The sequence below is a fragment of the Xyrauchen texanus genome, chromosome 7, assembly GCF_025860055.1.
Source record: "Xyrauchen texanus isolate HMW12.3.18 chromosome 7, RBS_HiC_50CHRs, whole genome shotgun sequence".
NCBI classification, from domain to species: Eukaryota; Metazoa; Chordata; class Actinopteri; order Cypriniformes; family Catostomidae; genus Xyrauchen; species Xyrauchen texanus.
This window is the reverse complement of record NC_068282.1, coordinates 15144519-15164898: the sequence shown is the minus strand read 5'-3', so window position 1 is coordinate 15164898 and position 20380 is coordinate 15144519. Positions and strand designations below refer to the sequence as shown.

The 20380-nt window shown below is 37.3% G+C and overlaps 2 protein-coding genes across 5 annotated transcripts in view; one reads left to right on the top strand and one right to left on the bottom strand.

Annotated features, from left to right (window-relative positions):
- The window catches only part of itpr1a (inositol 1,4,5-trisphosphate receptor, type 1a), an 82351-nt gene extending 68179 nt beyond the window's left edge, over positions 1-14172 (top strand). For both annotated transcript variants that reach the window (XM_052129989.1, XM_052129988.1), the window contains 16 exons: positions 724-924; positions 1056-1166; positions 1574-1669; positions 2224-2352; positions 2525-2620; positions 2795-2987; positions 5553-5675; positions 8600-8775; positions 8863-9027; positions 9268-9457; positions 9559-9648; positions 10128-10240; positions 10630-10795; positions 10952-11112; positions 13644-13805; positions 14024-14172. In XM_052129989.1, coding sequence (XP_051985949.1) covers positions 724-924; positions 1056-1166; positions 1574-1669; positions 2224-2352; positions 2525-2620; positions 2795-2987; positions 5553-5675; positions 8600-8775; positions 8863-9027; positions 9268-9457; positions 9559-9648; positions 10128-10240; positions 10630-10795; positions 10952-11112; positions 13644-13805; positions 14024-14110 — 2259 coding nt within the window. In that variant the 3' untranslated portion in view covers positions 14111-14172. The remainder of the gene's footprint in view (positions 1-723; positions 925-1055; positions 1167-1573; positions 1670-2223; positions 2353-2524; positions 2621-2794; positions 2988-5552; positions 5676-8599; positions 8776-8862; positions 9028-9267; positions 9458-9558; positions 9649-10127; positions 10241-10629; positions 10796-10951; positions 11113-13643; positions 13806-14023) is intronic.
- Positions 14113-20380, bottom strand: part of LOC127646399 (6-phosphofructo-2-kinase/fructose-2,6-bisphosphatase 4) — a 29844-nt gene continuing 23576 nt past the window's right edge. For 2 of the 3 annotated variants that reach the window (XM_052129990.1, XM_052129992.1), the window contains exons 7-14: positions 20162-20283; positions 19027-19234; positions 18718-18864; positions 18210-18314; positions 17989-18118; positions 17830-17892; positions 16491-16555; positions 16251-16399 (exon numbers count right to left, since the gene is read on the bottom strand). In XM_052129990.1, coding sequence (XP_051985950.1) covers positions 16340-16399; positions 16491-16555; positions 17830-17892; positions 17989-18118; positions 18210-18314; positions 18718-18864; positions 19027-19234; positions 20162-20283 — 900 coding nt within the window. In that variant the 3' untranslated portion in view covers positions 16251-16339. Of the gene's footprint in view, positions 16400-16490; positions 16556-17829; positions 17893-17988; positions 18119-18209; positions 18315-18717; positions 18865-19026; positions 19235-20161; positions 20284-20380 lie in introns of all 3 variants that reach the window. The other variant, XM_052129991.1, reaches the window with a different exon arrangement.

Genomic DNA, 20380 nt, shown 5'->3' with positions numbered 1-20380 from the left:
TCATCAGGCCGATTAGGGACCGGGCGCGCGATATTCCGACCCGGCCCCGCCCCCCTCCGCTCCACAATGTGTTACTTTTTACATTTGCGTTTCAAGTTTATGATTTCAAGTTACATTCAGTTGAGTTTTGAACATGTGTATATTGCCAGTAAAACAGGTTAAAAAAAGGTTAAACTAACTATGTGCAATATTAAATGAAAAGCAGATTGTTTGAAATTTAAAATGTAACTGTTTACCTTCAGAGGCTTGTGGCGAATTATATTGTTATTATTGTTTCTAAAAGCAGAAATAAAACAATAATTTAAATCAGTTATGCATATCGGTTGTCGAACACTTCAACAGAAAATAAGCAATATCGGTATCAATCATCAACAATATCAGTTGATATCTACTGCTATCTGTTCCAAGCCAGACAGGACCCAACAAACTGTAATTTGTCTGTAATTAATTGATTGACAATTCTCATAAATATTTTACATTTTAATTTGAATTAAATTTATTTTACGCACATGAATCTGAGCATCTGAGTCTATATACAATTTCAGGTTTGGGTCAGGATTGGTCTTAAACTTAACAGTACCAGTCCAGTCAGGTCACAGGATCTTGTTTTAAGTGTTAAGGGCCTGGTACGAGCTGTAAACTAATGACCTCTTGGCAAGTGCATATTTTGGGCTAGTTTGGTGAGGTTAGACATACCATGTATGCTACTTTTCTTTATTACAGAATTTTCTGCGCTGTCAAAACAACAAGAACAACTATAACTTGGTGTGTGAGACCCTGCAGTTCCTGGACTGTATCTGTGGCAGCACAACAGGAGGTTTGGGGCTGTTGGGCCTCTATATCAACCAGCATAATGTGGCTCTTATTAATCAGACTGTAGAGAGCCTCACTGAATACTGTCAAGGACCCTGCCATGATAATCAGGCATGTAAACAAACATGAACACATCATACTTGCCTTTCTCTTTCTATCTTTTGCCGCATAGCCTTTCCTTTATTCATAAACATATTTCCTAAATTTAATGATGTTTAATATGTTTGCACATCTTTTTGCAGAATTGCATTGCCACTCATGAGTCAAATGGCATTGACATCATCATTGCTTTGATTTTGAATGATATTAATCCACTGGGAAGGAAAAGAATGGACCTAGTTCTGGAACTAAAGGTACTTTACAACATTTTGGTCTCAAATTCCAAGAAAGAAATATATCTAACTTTCAACTGGGCTTTTCAAGCTTGACATTGTTGATACATTGTCTATTTTTAACCCTGGATTGGTGTAATTTTTGGTTAGCTTGTTCCATATTTCACATTGTTCATACTTTCCTGGGTTAGTAATTCACATTGCAGTGCCATATCATTTGGCACTGCAATTTGGGGTGAGAGCTGTAAAAGCCCTGGAGTATTATTTCTTAATTACAAAAGTGAAATTTGTTAAAAGTGGTCTTAACCTGGCCAAGGCGTAGTGTGAAAAGCGACTTTTGTTATTCTAACATGCAATAAGTGTGCAAGCAGTAGGTAGTTAAGTATTACTTTATAAAGTATGTAAAATTATTTGTTCTCTACTTTCAGAATAATGCATCTAAACTACTGCTGGCCATCATGGAGAGTCGTCATGACAGCGAGAACGCAGAAAGAATCCTGTACAACATGAGACCAAAAGAGCTGGTATGTTAATATTGTAGTCTATCCTTCAGTCTATTCCTTGTAATCTCTTTTTCTTCTTCATCAAGTCTGTATAGATAGACAATAAGCTACAATCATCAACATTCTTCGAATACAATATTTGCATGACTTCTTCGTTCCCCATTGCCTTTCAAAGTATTCTCTTTTGACCACGAGCGAATACAACAGCATTTTACGCATGCGCACTACGACTGTTATGTGATAATCTGTTAGTACAGTTAATGCCAGGTGCATGCGCAGACAATGAGCACAGCTGTGGAATGTCCTTGTGTCAAGAAAATCTGGCTCATGCGAGGACGGTAATCGTGGACTGTGTTGATGATGAAATTTACATCACACATACTTCGTGTGGAGTGATCAGCAACACGGACAATCAAAGTATACTTAGGCCTTAAGTGTGTTTTATTTGTGTGTGTTCTCGAAGTATGCTTAGGCCTTAAGTGTATTGTGTGAGTTCTCAAAGTATACTTAGGCCTTAAGTGTATTGTGTGTTTGTGTGTGTGTGTGTGTGTGTGTGTGTGTGTGTGTTCTTGTAGGTAGAGGTGATGAAAATGGCCTACCAACAGGGGGAGACAGAGTTTGAGGAGGAGGAGCAGGAGAACGGAGAGGACCATGCTGCATCACCTCGCAATGTTGGACACAATATCTATATACTTGCACATCAGGTAAATACTTTTACGCACCAAACACACAAACTCCCATGTACATGTGTACATTCAATACATTTAATCATTCTGTGGCTAGTTCTAACAGTCAAACAATAAAAACTAGCATCTCTCTTCATCTGAGCAAAGGGCAGATCAGTAGTGTGATTTGATTTGACTTTTGTAATTTCAGCTATCCCGTCACAATAAAGAGTTGCAAATACTACTAAAACCAGGTGGAGAGGAACAGGCCCTGGAGTATTACACTAAACACACCTCACAGATAGAGGTAACATAATCAAGCATGCACAAATGTTTCTCATATTTATACATTTGTTGGTTCAAAGGCAGTAAAATACACTATTATATCACTAAGAAAAACACACTTCAGAATTGGTCTTGATTCGTGTATGCTGTTAATTTGCATGTGTGACTTCATGTATGTGTATGTGCATTCATTCAGATAGTCCGTCAGGATCGCACTATGGAGCAGATAGTGTTTCCTGTACCAAATATCTGCTCTTTTCTGACAAACGAGTCCAAACTGCGTGTGTACTACGGAACAGAGAGAGACGAACAGGGTAGTAAGATAAATGACTTCTTCCTGCACGCAGATGACCTCTTCAACGAGATGAGGTGGCAGAAAAAACTAAGAGGTATTTCAGTGACTATGTGTTTTTGTCCGCGTATTGAGCTTAACTTGTATTGAACCTGGAACATTCTTTAACTACATGCACAACTCGAGTACATCACTTGCATATGAGACCAAATTTTACTTGTTATGCCAATAAAAATGTCTGTGATTAGCCACTGGCTGGTAAATGTAAAAATTTCCCTCACCAGTGATTGAGTAGTATATTGTTGAAGAAGTTCAGCATCCTTTCACTGTGTGTTGAGAGTAAAAGTTTGATTTGAACTTGACAGCGGACATGCTGTCGTGACAGAGTGGAGGCTCCACCCCCAGGTTGTCCAGCTGCTCTTTGACAGTTATGGCAAAGCACAGGTAGACTCACATTGCCCGCTCTGGTACTCCCTCAGGTCGGAGGCAAGTCCACTCAGGACAGATGCGTTGGCACACAGTTGGCCCGGGGGCTGCGCAAGTACCCAGTGTCACCCAGTGAGCCTACATGCACAGGTGCTGTGCAAGGTCAGGGAGGACGGGGAACAAGTCACTCTAGTGGCACCTTATTGGCCCACCCGGACTTGGTTCTCACGCTCCTCGTGACAGCACCTCCTTGGCAAATCCCCTTGAGGAAAGACCATCTTTCTCAGGGATGGGGCACCCTCTGGCATGCATGCCCAGACCTCTGGAACCTCCACATTTGGCCCCTGGACAGGATGCGGAAGATCTGAGTGGTCTACCACCAGCTGTCGTAGACACTATCAACCAAGCGAGAGCTCCCTCCACCAGGCAGCTTTATGCCCTAAAGTGGCGCCTGTTGCACATTGGTGTTCTTCCCGATCTGAAGACCCGCAGAGGTGCGCAGTCGGGTCATTGCTCTCATTCCTACAGGGAAAGCTGGAGGGGCGGCTGTCCCCCTCCACCTTAAAGGTATATGTTTACCAACACCTCTAGTAAAGCCCACCATGATGCGGTTGACGGTCCCTAGGAAAGTACGACCTGCAAGCATTCTCTGTCAGCGACACTTGCCTGGATTTCGGTCCGGCAGATGCTCATGTCATCCTAAGACCTCGACCGGGCTATGTGCCCAAGGTTCCTATAACCCCTTTCAGGGACCAGGTAGTGAACCTGCAAGCGCTGCCCGGGAGGAAGCAGACCCAGCCTTATTGTTGCTGTGTCCGGTACGTGCTTCACTTACATATTTGGACCGCACACAGCGCTTTAGACTCTCTGAGCAGCTCTTTGTTTGCATTGGCGGACAGCAGAAAGGGAATGCTGTATCCAAACAGAGGCTTGCCCACTGGGTAGTCGACGCCATCACATTGACCTATCAGACCCAGACCTTGCCGGTCCCCTTGCGGGTTCGAGCACACTCTTCAAGAAGTGTGGCATCCTCGTGGGCACTGGCCAACGGCACCTCTCTAGCAGACATCTGTAGAGCATCGGGCTGGTCGACACCAAATATCTTTGCGAGATTCTCGAGTCGGTTTCGTCCTGTGTTTTGTAAGGCCCGAGCATGTAGAGCTCGTTAACACGGGACAACTGACCGGGTGTACCGCTTGCACTGAGGTGAGTCCACTAAAATCGCCCTCCCTGGATGTCTTTCCTCCCTAGCCCTCTGGTCCGCAAATTCAGCGGAGGAATTCCAGACCCATTACAGGTACTAACTACTCTCTACTCTACTGGAATTGGTGCTCCACAGGGTTTGGCCATCACGGATAATTCCCCCTGTGCGTATTTTCCGCAGTATGTTCCCCCCTAAAATGTGATCAAAATGATGAAAAACTAAAAATATATAATTAATCAAATTAATATCTTCGTAAGGTCCCTTGTGTAATTAAAAGCATTACCCATACCCATATGAATCAATAAAGAATCGAATCGAGAGCTTGTGAATCAGAATCTTATCGAATCAGGAAATCTGTATTAATACCCAGCCCTTCCACCTTATATTAATTGATATACTACATAGAATATTTTGAATTTTAAAAGATCATTGGTAACTCTATACAATAAGGTTCTATTTATTAACAATAGGAAATACAGTAGTTGTCATGACAGTGAATTAACAATGACATATTTTTTTTTTTTTTTACAGTATTTATATTATTTATTTATTTATATAGTATTTATTTAATAAATATATTTATGGTCATTGTTCATGTTAGTTCAAACTGGATTAACTAGTTGAATTATAAAATTTTTATTATTAAAAATAAAAGTATAGTATTTGTACAAAATAAAACATTACCCAATATTACCCAATAATTGTTGGTGTAAAGTTTTTGTTAATTGTTACTAATTCTAACAAAGTTAAAAACACCACAGTACTATTTAAACGAACTGCAAAAAATTGTGAAAAGCTTAAAAGAAATGGTGACCCATTACAGTGTTACCTTACGTGCCTTACACGTTACTATATATATATATATATATATATATATATATATATATATATATATATATATATATATATATATCATTTTTATCCTAACAATGGGATGTAAAATCATAAAACAAATCATGCAAATTTGATTTGTCAGTTACCCAATTTTTCTTATATTAATCAATAAATCTCAATTTCTATCTTTGGTTTTAGCTCAGCCAGTTCTGTACTGGTGTAGTCGGAACATGTCGTTCTGGAGTAATGTGTCTTTTAACCTGGCTGTACTCATTAATCTGCTGGTGGCGTTCTTCTACCCTCTGGATGGAGTAAGCGACAGTGAGTGCCTCTCTATAATACCTTAAATATTCAACCCACATAAGCACATATCACTGACCTGTGTATGTATATTTGAAGTCAGACGTTTACACACACTAAGGCTGAAGTCGTTAAAAAACATTTTTAACCACTCCACAGATTTCATATTCACAATCTATAGTTTTGGCAAGTCGTCTACTTTGGGCATGACACACGTAATTTACCTAACAGTTGTTTAAAGATAGACTGTTTCAATTTGAATTGACTATGTCACAATTCCAGTGGGTCAGAAGTTTACATACACTAAGTTAACTGTGCCTTTAATGACAAATTCCAAACAATTTTGTCAAGCCATTATGCAATTAGCCAATTAGCTTCTTATAGGCTAATTGGAGTCAATTGGAGGTTTACCTGTGGATGTATTTTAAGGGCTACCTTCAAACTCAGTGCCTCTTTGCTTGACATCATGGTAAAATCAAAAGAAATCAGCCAAGACCTCAGAAACAAAAATTGTGGACCTCCACAATTCTGGTTCATCCTTGGGAGCAATTTCCAAATGCCTAAAGGTACCACGTTCATCTGTACAAACAATAGTACGCAAGTATAAACACCATGGGACAACACAGCCATCGTACCGCTCAGGAAGGAGACGCATTCTGTCTCCTAGGGATGAACATAGTTTGGTGCGAAAAATGCAAATCAATCCCAGAACAACAGCAAAGGATCTTGTGAAGATGCTGGAGGAAACAGGTTGACAAATATCTATATCCACAGTAAAACAAGTGCTATATATATATATTCAATATAACCTGAAAGGCTGCTCTGCAAGTAAGAAGCCACTGCTCCAAAACCACCATAAAAAGCCAGACTACAGTTTGTAAGATCACATGGGGACAAAGCTCTTACTTTTTGGAGATATTTCCTCTGGTCTGATAAAACAAAAATTGAACTTTTTGGCCTTAATGACCATTGTTATGTTTGAAGGAAAAAGGGTGAGGCTTGCAAGCCGAAGAACACCATCCCAATCGTGAACCATTGTGGGTGTCAGTATCGTGAGGTGGGGGTACTTTGCTGCAGGAGGAACTGGTACACTTCACAAAATAGATGGCAACATGAGGAAGTACATTTCCTCAGTTGCTCAGTAACAAATGGGTCTTCCAAATGGACAATGACCCCAAGCATAACTCCAAAGTTGTGACAAAATGGCTTAAGGACAAAGAAGTCAAGGTATTGGTGTTGCCATCACAAAGCCCAGAACTCAATCCGAAAATTTGCGGGCAGAACTGAAAAAAATGTGCGAGCAAGGAGGTCTACAAACCTGACACAGTTACACCAGTTCTGTCTGGAGGTATGGGCCAAATTTTCAGCAACTTATTGTGAGAAGCTTGTGGAAAGCCACCCAAAATGTTTGACCCATGTTAAACAATTTAAAGGCAATGCTACTAAATACCAACAAAGTGTATGTAAACTACTTACCCACTGGGAATGTGATGAAAAAAATAAAAGGTGAAATAAATAATTCTCTCTAAAATTATTCTGACATGTCACATCCTTAAAATAATGTAGTGATCCTAACTGACCTAAGACAGTTAATGTTTTCTACGATTAAATGTCTGGACTATATTTGAATAAGGTGTATGAAAACTTCTGACTTTAACTGTATTTATATAAACACAGGTGGCCAAATGTTTGGAATAATGTACAGATTTAGCTCTTATGGAAAGAAATTGGTACTTTTTTCACCAAAGTGGCATTCAACTGATCACAATGTAGGACATTAATAACGTGAAACATTACTATTACCTAAACTACTTCAAAGAATTATCATCAAAAAATCATCCATGTGCAACAATGACAGCTTTGCAGATCCTTAGCATTCTAGCTGTCAATTTGTCCAGATGTGGCTGTCTAGTCGGGCACTTCTCACGCACCTTACAGTCTAGCTGATCCCAAAAAAGCTCAATGGGGTACAGATCCATAACTCTATTTTCCAATTATCTGTTTCTTTGCCCACTCTAACCTTTTCTTTTTGTTTTTCTCTTTCAAAAGTGGCTTTTTCTTTGCAATTCTTTCCATAAGGTCTGCACCCCCGAGTCTTCTCTTTACTGGTGTACATGAAACTGGTGTTGAGCAGGTAGAATTCAATGAAGCTGTCAGCTGAGGACATGTGAGGCGTCTGTTTCTCAAACTAGAGACTTTGATGTACTTTTCCTCTTGTTTAGTTGAACATCTGGACCTTCCACATCTTTTTCTGTCCTTATTAAAGCAGTTGTTCTTTGTCTTTGAAGACTGTAGTGTACACCTTTGTATGAAATCTTTGTATAGCATTCATTCCTCAAAACAATGATTGACTGATGAGTTTCTAGAGAAAGCGGTTTCTTTTTTGACAGTTTTTACCTAATATTGACATGAAGACATGCCAGTCTGTTGCATAATGTGGCAACGCAAAAACAATACAAAGACAATGTTTAGCTTCATTTAATTAACCAAATAGCTTTCAGCTGTGCTTGATATAATGTCAAGTGGTTTTCTAGTACCAAATTAGCAATTTAGCATGATTACTCAAGGATAAGGAGTTGGAGTGATGGCTACTGTAAATGGGGCCTGTCTAGTTTTTATAAAAAATTACTTTTTTCAAATAGTGATGGTGCTGTTTTTTACATCAGTAATATCCTGACTGTAATTTGTGATCACTTGAATGCCACTTTGGTGAATTCAATTACTAATTTCCTTACGGAACAGCAAAATCTGTACATTATTCCAAAATTTTGACCACCAGCATGTGTATATGTGTGTAAATATATATATATATATATATATATATATATATATATATATATATATATATATGTGTGTGTGTGTATATGTGTGTGTACTGTACCTCACGTGTGTGTGTGTGTGTGTGTGTGTGTGTGTGTGTGTGTGTGTGTGTGTGTCTGTTTCAGGTCCACTTGATCCATCTCTTTCTCTCTTACTGTGGGTGTGTCTGTTGGGCTCATTGGGGTTTGTGTTGATGTCACCAAGGCCTAACGCAATTAGAGTTCTGGTCATCGCCACTGTTCTGCAGCTGGGATTCTCAGTGGGGCTGCAACATATGCTTACACTGCTAGGAGCTTTTAATGTAAGAATACACACACACATATACAAACATACACACACACATAATTGAAGGCTTGACTTGACTCTATCCCTGTTCTGTTCTGTACAGGTGTGTAATAAGATAGTTTTCATGCTGAGTTTTGTGGGTAACCGGGGGACATTCACTCGTGGTTACCGGGTGATGGTGATGGACAGAGAGTTCCTTTTTCATCTGCTTTATCTTCTCATCTGCACTCTGGGCCTTTTTGGACATGTCTTTTTTTACAGTCTACTGGTATGTCTGTTTTATTAGTTAATAGTACTGATGAAATTTTCAATGTTACACTAATATATATAAATAGAAGATAGGAATACATGGCAAAACATTTAATCAACATTTGCTTGAATGTTGAACATTAACTAGGAATTTACTGTAAATATACATTGACAATGAAACCAGTTAATTCATTACTAAATTTAATAATAGATTTTAATTACAATAGTAACAGTACATTGTGTGTGCGTGTGTGTGTAGCTGTTTGACCTGGTGAACAGGGAGGAGACTCTGTTGAATGTAATCAAGAGTGTGACTCGAAACGGCCGCTCTATCGTGCTGACAGCTGTCTTGGGTCTCATTCTGGTCTACCTCTTCTCTATTGTGGGATATATGTTCTTTAAAGATGATTTTATCCTGGAGGTGAACAGAATCTACAACAACACACTGGGTAACATACATACATACACACATACCAAAGAAAATTATAAAGTAAGATTAATACTGCTTTGTTTGTAAATCTTTTCTATTGTGTTTGTGTATGTGACATAGAGGAGGGAGTTAATCTGGCCTCTGGTTTCCTGTCTGAGGGAGTCTGCAGCATCAAAAATGGGTCCTGTTTGCCTGTGGAAGATGAGGGGGGTGAGCAGTGGTATTCATCTTAGCATTTAAATAGTATACTGCATGATCTCTATTAAATGATCCTTGCAAAACATTATTCCTAGTATTTTTGTCTTGGTTTCTAGTATAAATATCTAAACATACTTAAAACAACATACATTTACTTGAGAAGCAAAATGGCACAAGATATTATGTTTTATTGTCAGAGAAATCTAACCCAAAAATATTTCAAAATGTTTTCATAAACACTTTTTCAGGTTTATGCTTAATAAAAAAAATCTAAAACTATATGCAAAAAAAAAAGTTAACTTGTTTCCACTTTGAATGAAGAATTTAAGTATGACGTATTTAACACAATTTTTATTGGAAAACAAGTCTAAATACTTAGTAAGGAAATTTTTTTTTCAGCGGTGCGCATCATCAGTTATTCTTGAGTGAAATATGATTATTGACTGAAAATGTTAGCCATTAAATTGTGTGTTGTGTTTTTGTTTGTATAGATGATGTAGAGCGAGCATGTGATTCTCTATGGATGTGTATGATTACTGTACTGAGTCACGGTCTCAGGAGTGGTGGTGGAGTTGGAGATGTTTTGCGTAAGCCGTCTAAAGAGGTACACACACAATAATTACATAATAATGCTTCATTTTGAACTGGTTTAACAATTGGTTTATAATTTTAAATAGCCATCCTCATTTTGTTTACATTACTGTACAGCAAAACCGTGTTTGCTACCTTGCTATTGCTAGTCAGTGTAGCGTGTTATTTATAGTTAAGGGGTAGGAGTCATCAATATCTCTGGTCTATTTTGCACACAGTAAATATTATAGTGTGTGTAATATTAGCTATAGTGCTAATATTATATATAATAACTGTATTGCTAACTAAGTTACTTTTGTGTACTTTGAGAAGCACTCTAGCATATACATAGATGACTTCAAAGCCAATTAACATGCTTTAAAAACCATCAAACTCATAGACAACTTGTGTTTGTGTGCACAGGAGCATCTGTTTGCTGCACGGGTTGTATATGACCTGCTGTTCTTCTTTCTGGTGATAATCATTGTGTTGAATCTGATCTTTGGTGTCATTATTGACACATTTGCTGACCTAAGAAGTGAGAAGCAGAGGAAAGAGGAGATCTTAAAGACCACATGCTTCATCTGTGGTGAGAGAGCACACCCTCTATGAGAACATGTTTCTCTTTAATTAAATGATCAGCAGGCAAATCAGCTATAACACACATACACATACATGCACATGCTTATGCATGTAGTCGGGAAATATACTGTATAATTTAGGTCCAATTTTTCTGTACACCCAGGTTTGGAGAGAGATAAGTTTGATAATAAAACAGTGACGTTTGAGGAGCACATTAAAGAAGAGCACAACTTGTGGCACTACCTGTTCTTCATTGTACTAGTGCGGGTCAAAGACTCCACTGAATACACAGGCCCTGAAAGCTACGTCGCTCAGATGATCAGGGTGAGAGTATCTATGGTGGCCACTGTCACATTAGATTTCTAATCAGCTTGCACAGGATTAGATTTAGGTTTTTTGTTACTTTTATGGTGCAATCTGTTGATAATGGAGCCAAACTTGTTTTTATATGTTGGCAGATATAAAATGGTCAAAAAGAATGTTGTGGGTAAATTTTACAAAGCCTTTCAAGAACATTAGATTTTGCATAAAGAAAATTAAAGGGGTAATTCACCCAAAAATGAAAATTCTCTCATCATTTACTTACAAAGATTTTTAAAAGAAAATCTCAGCTCTGTATGCCCATATAATGCAAGTGAATGGTGATCAGACCTTTGTAGTTCCAAAAATGCCATAAAGGAAACATAAAAGAGGGTTTCCGTGGGTCTTAAAAAGTTCTTAAAAAGCCTTAATTCGCCCTTCCGCAAAATAAGTCCTTAAAAAGTTCTTAAATCGGAGGTCATAGCATTAAATGTTGTATGAGGGATTGTTTTCCCGTTGTGGGATTGTTTTCTCGTTGTGTTTAAGTAGGATGACCAGATGTCCCGTTTTGAAGAGGCGTGTCCCGGTGTCCCGACAATTCTCTAAACATTGTAATTATGTCCTGGTTTCAGCTGGTTGGCTCACTGATTTTTTTCTACTTATATTTGATGTACTCATTTTCCTTCTCGCTGTTGTCTTTGGTATCGTTTCCAGAGAAGAGAAGCAATTTTGAAGCGTTGCACGTTGATTTGACGATACTTTCGTTCTAGTCTTTCTGTAAATCTGCTGAAATGTATTTGGATACCATGGCAATGACGTTATATGTTTGGCGCACACTCTTTGTCATCCTGTCATTCAGCACAAGTAGAAATGCACCAATAAAAAAAAAAATTCAACAACGTGCTGAAAGAAGCCGATCTATTTCTTTGTGCAGCACATGAATATTTAAGCAAGTATTTTTCTGTAATGTTCAGTTCCCACGAGCACAGAGGTAAATCAATCCATATGAATCCAGTGGTTAAATCTATATCTTCCGAAGTGATATAATAGGTCTGGGGTGAAACAGATAAAAATGTAAGTCCCTTTTTTACTCTTAATCTCCACTTTCATGTTTACCTCTAAACATCACATGTGGTGTCTGTTTAGTTTCACTTTCACATCTGAAAGTGAAAGTGGAGATTTAGAGTAAAAAGGGACTTAAATATTGTTTTGTTTCTTATCCACACCTATTATATCACTTCAGAAGACATGGATTTAACCACTGGAGTCATATGGATTAATGTTATGTTTGCTTCATGTGCTTTTTGGAGCTGCAAAGGTCTGACCAACAGTTACAAATCATCCTTGTGTTCAGCAGAAGAAAGTCATACACATCTGGGATGGCATGAGGGTGAGAAAATGATGAGAGAATTTTAATTTTTGGGTGAACTATAGTTTTAAGCCTGTTATTAGGACCATTAAGATTTGGTCTTAATTTTATTATTAATTTTACTTAAATTGTAAAGTTTCTGTCCATCATGGTAGTATTTGTTGTACGGAATTTATGCTGTTTTTAATAAAATAATGGTTTTAAAAAACAATATGTCCAGACAGGATATATATATTTTTTTTTTTTGGCAAACATTAAAGAAATAAAGAAATATTCCAGGTTCAATACAAGCTAAGCTCAATCGACAGCATTTGTGGAATAATGTTGATTAACAAAAAAGTACAAATCTGTAAATGTTATAATACTATTTCAAAAGTGTAGCTACAAGACTGAAAACAATTTCCATGTTAACACAATGTCAGTGTGATACATTTTCTTAATAACCTTTTCTGTGTAAAGTTATATAAAATTTTTCAACTTCGCCATGATGACATAACGCTGTAAACTCTAATAGCTGTATACTTTACAGCTTTAATAATATGCAAATTTTAACAGAAGAATTAATTTAATTGCTTTTATAAAATTATAAGATACACATTACTGCCGTGCTGTTTTCATAAAAAAAGGTATGCAAAAATTGTCCCACTCCCGGAAAGATATTAATGAAATAAGAGTCTTGAAATACCTCATCTGTTAAACAGCAAACAAAATGTGTCTGTGGGCCATGGTCTCTGACGGTCTGTCTGTCAATAATTTTGCGTTTTCATAGGTTTGTAGCTGCAGCGAGTTATAGAGGCTTAATGCCATTTTTATGACATGATGTTCATAACAGTTGTCAGTTGAGGGCGCTATTTTGCTGCTATTGTTTTTTACAAACCGTTTCTGAATTAAGCCGGTCCCATTCTGTATCTTTGGAGTGGGGATTCTGAAAAGAAGCACTGTGGCTAATCTTGTGAAAATTCTAGAATGGCTAAAATCATTTACAGCACATTTAAACCCTCTAAAAATTGGCCCCATTTACTTCCATTATAAATGCCTCACTGTAACCTTAATTTTTTCTTTTTTAAAGAAAAGGAGGGATGAGTCGAAATAATTTTTTGTGGTAATCAACATGCCACAAATATTGTTGATTGAGCTTTACTTGAACCTGGAATATTCCTTTAAGATATCTCTCACCCCCATTTAGGAGCACAATCTAGACTGGTTTCCACGTATGAGGGCCATGTCACTGGTCAGCAGCGATGGAGACGGTGAGCAAAATGAACTGCGCAGTCTACAGGAGAAACTAGAGTCCACCATGAGGCTGGTCTCCAACCTGACTAATCAGCTCACAGAGCTCAAAGAGCAGGTGCATGTTTATTTAAAAACAATTACAGCGACAGCAAAAATGTAACAAGACTTGATTTGTTTTGAAAAGTGTATACAATAACAAGTATTTTTAAAAGCAAAAGAAAAGTCTGTACTACATCAGAATTCAGATATATCATAACTATGTGAGGTGTCAAGTACAGCTTGTTATATTTTGAGGTTAAGATGGTGTTTTTAAACTCCCTATGTGTTTACCAGATGACTGAACAAAGGAAACACAAGCAGCGGATTGGTCTGTTGGGAAACCCTGCCCACCTAAACATCAACCCACAGCAGCCGGCATGAGAGGCGGAGCCAGAGGACAGGCAGACATAATGGAGCATCACTAAAACATGCATTTGCTCATGGATGGCAGCACACATTAGTATCATGTATGGTTCGCGTAAACACTGTTAATTAACCATCAGTGTGCACATTTGAGCCTAATTGCTATAGGTGTGATATTAGAACACTGACATTATCACTTCAAAAGAAATTTTGCGATGTATGAGTATAGTATTACAGGATGCTTTCACATCTGTGTAATAATGAGTATTTCTTAAAAATATGTCCCTCATGTTTTCCTCACACATCTCTATCAGAATGGATTTAGTTTGGGATTTATAGATAATGTGTGATATGTATTTTCAGTGTGTATATTTATTTTGACCTATAGATATGTCGCTCTATTTAAAGAGTTTTTATTACAGGGGTGCCATAAATCCAGATTGCTCAATAATAACACCCATAATCTATTGTTTAAAAACTGGTTTATACTGTCAACTTGCAGGAAAATGTCTGCCATAAGGCTGCATAAAAATATAAATAAATCACTCAGAGCCAGTCCTAGGTGACCTTTAGAATGGTTTAATGTTAGTACTCCCAGAAAATTTGACATTGTGCGTCTAATTTGAGAACCAACACATTAGTAGAGTCATCCAAACCAATAAGACAGACAAGACTCTCAAAACAGATTCAATTCACAGAGCTCTTTCCATTTGATTTTCAGAAGTGCTCTTCAAATAATAGAAAAACATATAAAGTCCAGGTATTATACATAATGACAATAAGAGATGAAAACATTTCACAAACTTGATCTCCATGAACATTGTAGACTGTAAACAACCAAAGATCAACTAAGCACAAATCAATATATTTCAAACCAAAAATGCTTGATTTCAGAAAATATATGCTATTGTGCAAAAAATTGAAATAAAATTCAAAAGGTAGTAAAGGAAAGTATAAGTATAAATGTGCAAAACAATAAATCAGCTTGCTAATGTAACAAAGCTTTTTTTTTTTTAATGTAAACATTGTATTTGGCTTTTGTAGTAAATGTATACTTTGATGGAATATATTTGAAGCTTCTTGGCAACACTTTAGGCTTCCTAAAAACAGAATTTTCTGGACACTTATGATTGTTCGGCAAAGCACAGTCTCAAAATCTCAATATCACTGATCACAATTCTGATTCTTTCTGAATTAAATGGTTTCTCTGACAATCCCATGCTTTTGATGAACTGAAATATTTAGCTGGTTCCAGCAACACTGTACAAAGTAAACACTGTTCCAAGTGTTCTGAAAAATTACTTTTTGTAAATGACAAACTAAGACAGACTATGAGTCACATTTAGTGTTAAATGACATCCAAAGCCCTTTTTCTAACCCACTACCTCTGTCAGAATGATTGAACTGATATTGTTCAAAAATGAAACTTCTATCATAAATTTACTCACCCTTAAGTCATTCCCAACCCTTTCTTTTTCCTTGTATGGAACATTAAAGGAGATGTTAGGGCAAATGTTAGGGACTCAATCACTATTCACTTACATTATATATTTTTCCATACAAAGAAAGTCAATGGTGGTGGAGTCTGTCAGTGCCCAACATGTTTTGTGTTCCATGGAAGAAAGAAAGTGCCTTGTACATATTTGGAACAACATGCGGGTGAGTACATGATGACAGAATTAACATTTCTGGGCAAACAAACCCTTTAAGATGTCAAATATTGCCTGCCCTAAGGAAATGAGAAAAGGTAGAAAGCAATTTAAAAAGAAAAAAAGAAAAGAAAACATGAATCATATATCAAATAAATCAAAATCTTACATTGAACAATCATTAAGTGAGAAGACACTCTTGCTACAATTATTGTAGCCAGTTACAAAACAAGTTGACGATTCTAGCAACAAAACAAAACAAAAAAATCTTCAGTACAAAAATACTGAAACAAAATTCTTCCGGAAATTCCATCACTTTCAGATCCGACCTACATGTATGAACACACACACACACACACACACACACACACACACACCCCAGCACTAGGGTTATTAATCATTAACTGGATTCCAGTTATCTATCTGGCAATCAAAACGGAAGAAAATAGAAATACAAGCCCTAAAGTTGCTCATCTTCAGGACTCATAACTGATATTCCACCCAATGTTCCTGAGTGCGCCGAAACCAATGAGAGGCGTGATAAAGGATGAAATTAGCTGATGGAGTGTTGCTGATGTATGGGATGGGGTGTCATAGGTCAGTAGTGGGCCGGAACAGTGAGAAGGGCCTCTTCTGCAAGACGGGATATGTCCACATTCTGCCAAAGGATGGTTTTATTATTTACATTCACAGAAAACATTTTAGGATGTCAAATGACTTGTTTTGAATGGATTGTTTGGGGTGCATACCTCCGGTTTGTCTCTGTGAGTGTTCACTGCCTCCACATTCAGATAGATTGACTCCACTTTACAGCCTAGTGCCGGGGAGAATTTAGGTTACATTTCCAGTATAGTAAATAATGGTTAGGTTCAAAGTAAAATTAAAGTCATATTTGCAGGTAATTACAGATCTTAATTGAATCTAACACCAGGGAGAAATGCTCTCTTAAAGATCATATTAAGAAAAAGCTTCATAAAACTAATAAATGAAAAGCTGGCACTCCCTGTTCTGTCCTCAGTGCTGAATAGCCCAGTATCTTTACTTTCAGTACTTGTCTTAGCAGGACAGTACAGAATCTCTTTTAATCCCCAGTGTGATGTAAAGACACAATGTTGCCTTAAAGGAACAGATCAACATTTCTCATAGAAGACTTAAGCATCAGATTATTGCAGACAATTTTGATAGTTTTATGTATTTAGTCTTTTTTTTTTCCTTCTGCTTGACAGCCCAAGTCCACATCCAGTGAATTTGAGAATATGCAAAGTAAATATTTGTACTTGTAATTTGAAATTTAAACAACAATGATGAAAAACAGCTCAAATAAAAATCTGAAGTTGAATGTACTAATTTTCACTTCTCTCTGTATTCCACAGAAGAAAAATGTTTTAAACACCACAAGAATTTGTATTTTTGGGCAAACCATTCCTTTAACGAGTATAGATGTAGACCGATTTATCAGTTTTACTGATTAATTGATAGTATTTATTTATTTTATTCTGTGGCCTGTGCTGAAGGATTATAGTGATAGAACGGCTTGGTTCTACAGTATAGCTATGGCATCTAGAGGTGAAATAAAAACAATCACATATCTGTATCTAAATATTTCATCATTGACGATATTCATCCATATTTTTATCCTCACTTCAATGCCTATTTTGATTAGATAATCAAGTGTTCTAAATTGAAGTGATGGCATACAAAGAAAATGTGTCTATATGGACCTGTGCCCTGTCAGCACATACATAATATCTCCATCTTTAAATCTTGAGAATAATAATAATAATAATAATAATAATGCACCAATTCTTTGTTTTGTTTTTTCTCTGGTTATTACTGGGGAATCTTGTAGCCTGAATTTCTGTACCTGTCACAGTATGGAAAGACTGAGAAAAATCTTTAAAACTATCTGTGGTTTAATCAGTTATCTGCCTTTTCCACCACCTTAGTTATTAGTTGACCTCTAAACTAGTATATAATGTGCAGAGTTGGGATGGAACAGAGAGAGATATTGAAGGTTAAAGTGTGTGTGTGTGTGTGTGTGTGTGTGTGTGTGTGTGTGAGAGAGTGTGAGAGAGGTGATTTTCTTACCATAGGCCACAGGGGTGAGCTTCAGAACTGTGTGAAGGGGGCATTTCAGGTATGGCAGCTCTTCTAGATTAAGGCAAAAAAGGTAAAAGGGTAAAAGATGACCAAGCTCATCAATATTTAATTGGCCATGCTAAAGTTATGTATTCCCCATCTACATACCTGCACTCTTGTCCAGGAAGTAAGCAAGTAAACAGCGCATCACAGCCTGATGACAAATAACCAAAACATTCTCTTGTCGCTCCAGCTCCATAATGACAGGCTCCAATCGCTGGACCAAATCCTCATATGACTGCAAAAAGAAAGTTTGTTACATTTTCTGGGGAAGTTGGAAGAGATGCTGCTCTTGTCTGGTTAACCATGTGTATTACATTTCCACACACCTCTCCTTTAGGGTAGCGGTAGCGATATTTGTCCTGGTCCCTGAGGGCGAACTCCAGAGGAAAATGTTCCTGAATCTCCTCATACATCATCTCCTCACAAACGCCCTGCACACATGCAGAGATTCAGTGTTATTATCAATAACGAAAAAAAAAAAAAAATCTGAAACTAAAGCATAACTAACATAACCCCATCCCTAACCGAACCAATGTAAAATACATTACATGATTCTCAAACCAACTTAAGTAAAACACCACAAATTACATTTAGTTTTTAATGCACATATTATAAAACATTACACCTTTACAACATGCATTCATTAAATCTGAACATGCCACCATGTTACTGATGTTGAAATGACATCAGTTACTTTTGGAGGCACTAAAATATAAAACTAAAATTATATATATATAAATTACACTGAACTGCATAAAACTAAAAATCAGTTTAAAGCCATTATTTAAATGCAATCAACAGAAAAAACATCAACACATCCACACTAAGACTTACAGCATCAATCTCATTGAGTGCTTTCCATTGTTCATATGGTACACCCAATGCTTCAGCAGTCTGAATAGTTCTCTTCATCTGACTGGTCCACACTTTGAGATCCTTTATATTCTGATCCTGAATAAACTGGCCCAGACACTGAGCAAACTGAGAAATAAGAGAAAGCGAGATGGTGACCTCCTGTGGCCAATCGTGTAAAAAGCATGAGCACACCACAACACACAAAGTTTTTATGTTTAGGGTTTAGCCACTTTTGCTCGCACAACCAATCGCTGTTTGATAATCTTTGATGCATATACAATTACACACCTCTTTCCCGCGGGGTGACAGGCCTGAATCCCCTCCAATGCAACCTCTGATGTTAAGGTCGCTCTCTCCATGGCGACAGAGGTAGATTGAGCGTGGTGTAATGTGGATGTTCATTAGATAGTATACAATTCTGCTTTGAATGTGGTCGAGAACACGGTTCACCAAATACCGCTGACCCACGTCCATTATTTTAATGTATGATAATTCTCTGTAAGACAAAATAGAAAAAACATTAAAGAATCTACACAAAAACACAAGAGGCTTCCCAAATCTTTTGACAAATTTATTTACATGACATTTTGTTCATGATTTCTAGATAAAGAAAATAAATATATATTAGCCCTTGCAAAGCACTAATTCTAACTGATTAAATGTTTTAGGTAATCAGGATGAGAAACATTATGACTTTTCAATGCATGTTTAAACCACAGCTTTAACTTCCCTGAGATTATCAGGTTTTGCATGAACATGGGAATAAGTAACATTTACTTTTGATGGAACACATCCTCTGTGTCTGAATATCCATACTATAGTTTGCCCAAAAAACATATGCCAATGGAGTAGTCTGTCCGAATCCTCATTATTCATAGAGTAAGCAAGAAATACCCGGATGACCCATCGGGAGCTGAGGAGACATCCCGTTAAAAATGCTGGATATAAAAACACAGTAGAGAACCAAGATTCTGATAGCTCTTCTCAACTGTGCTATATATACACACACCAAGAAAGTTGTTCCTTGTGCTTAAATGGTGCTTGTTTAACAAAACCAGAGTGAATCATATTTGCCGTTGTTGTTATTCTGCCATATGTTCAGGTCGCAAGATAATGCCCACATTGCCGGAAGAGGCATGTCCGGAATCTATTCATACTACTCACTTGCATACCTAAAGTGCGAACTGTTTATTCCAGCAGAGAAGTGCGATCTTCATCAAATACAGTACATACTCTGACAGAACACTATTTTGGATGTAGAGATCATCACATTCGGAGAACGCTCTTATAAATCTTTCTCCTTCGCTTTGTGCAAACCATTTACCCAAGATGGTTTTGTCTTTCAAAGATATTAATTTTTATATAAACAATATTGGGTAATACCTAAGACTTTTACAGAGACATGGATGAAATTATTTCTGACCTGTCAAGGTTTTCATCCAGTGGTTGGTAACTGTTCTCATAGCATTTGATCCTCTTCATAAAGTCCTGGACGGCTTCTTCAGTGTTACAGTCAATGTAGTCTGGACTACCCAACTTCACCTGCTACTCTCCGACACACAGAAAGAGGAGAAATTAAGGCTGGGATCATTCAAACTGCGTAAGTATCAATGTATTGAGAAAAACCTCTAGCATGTTGATG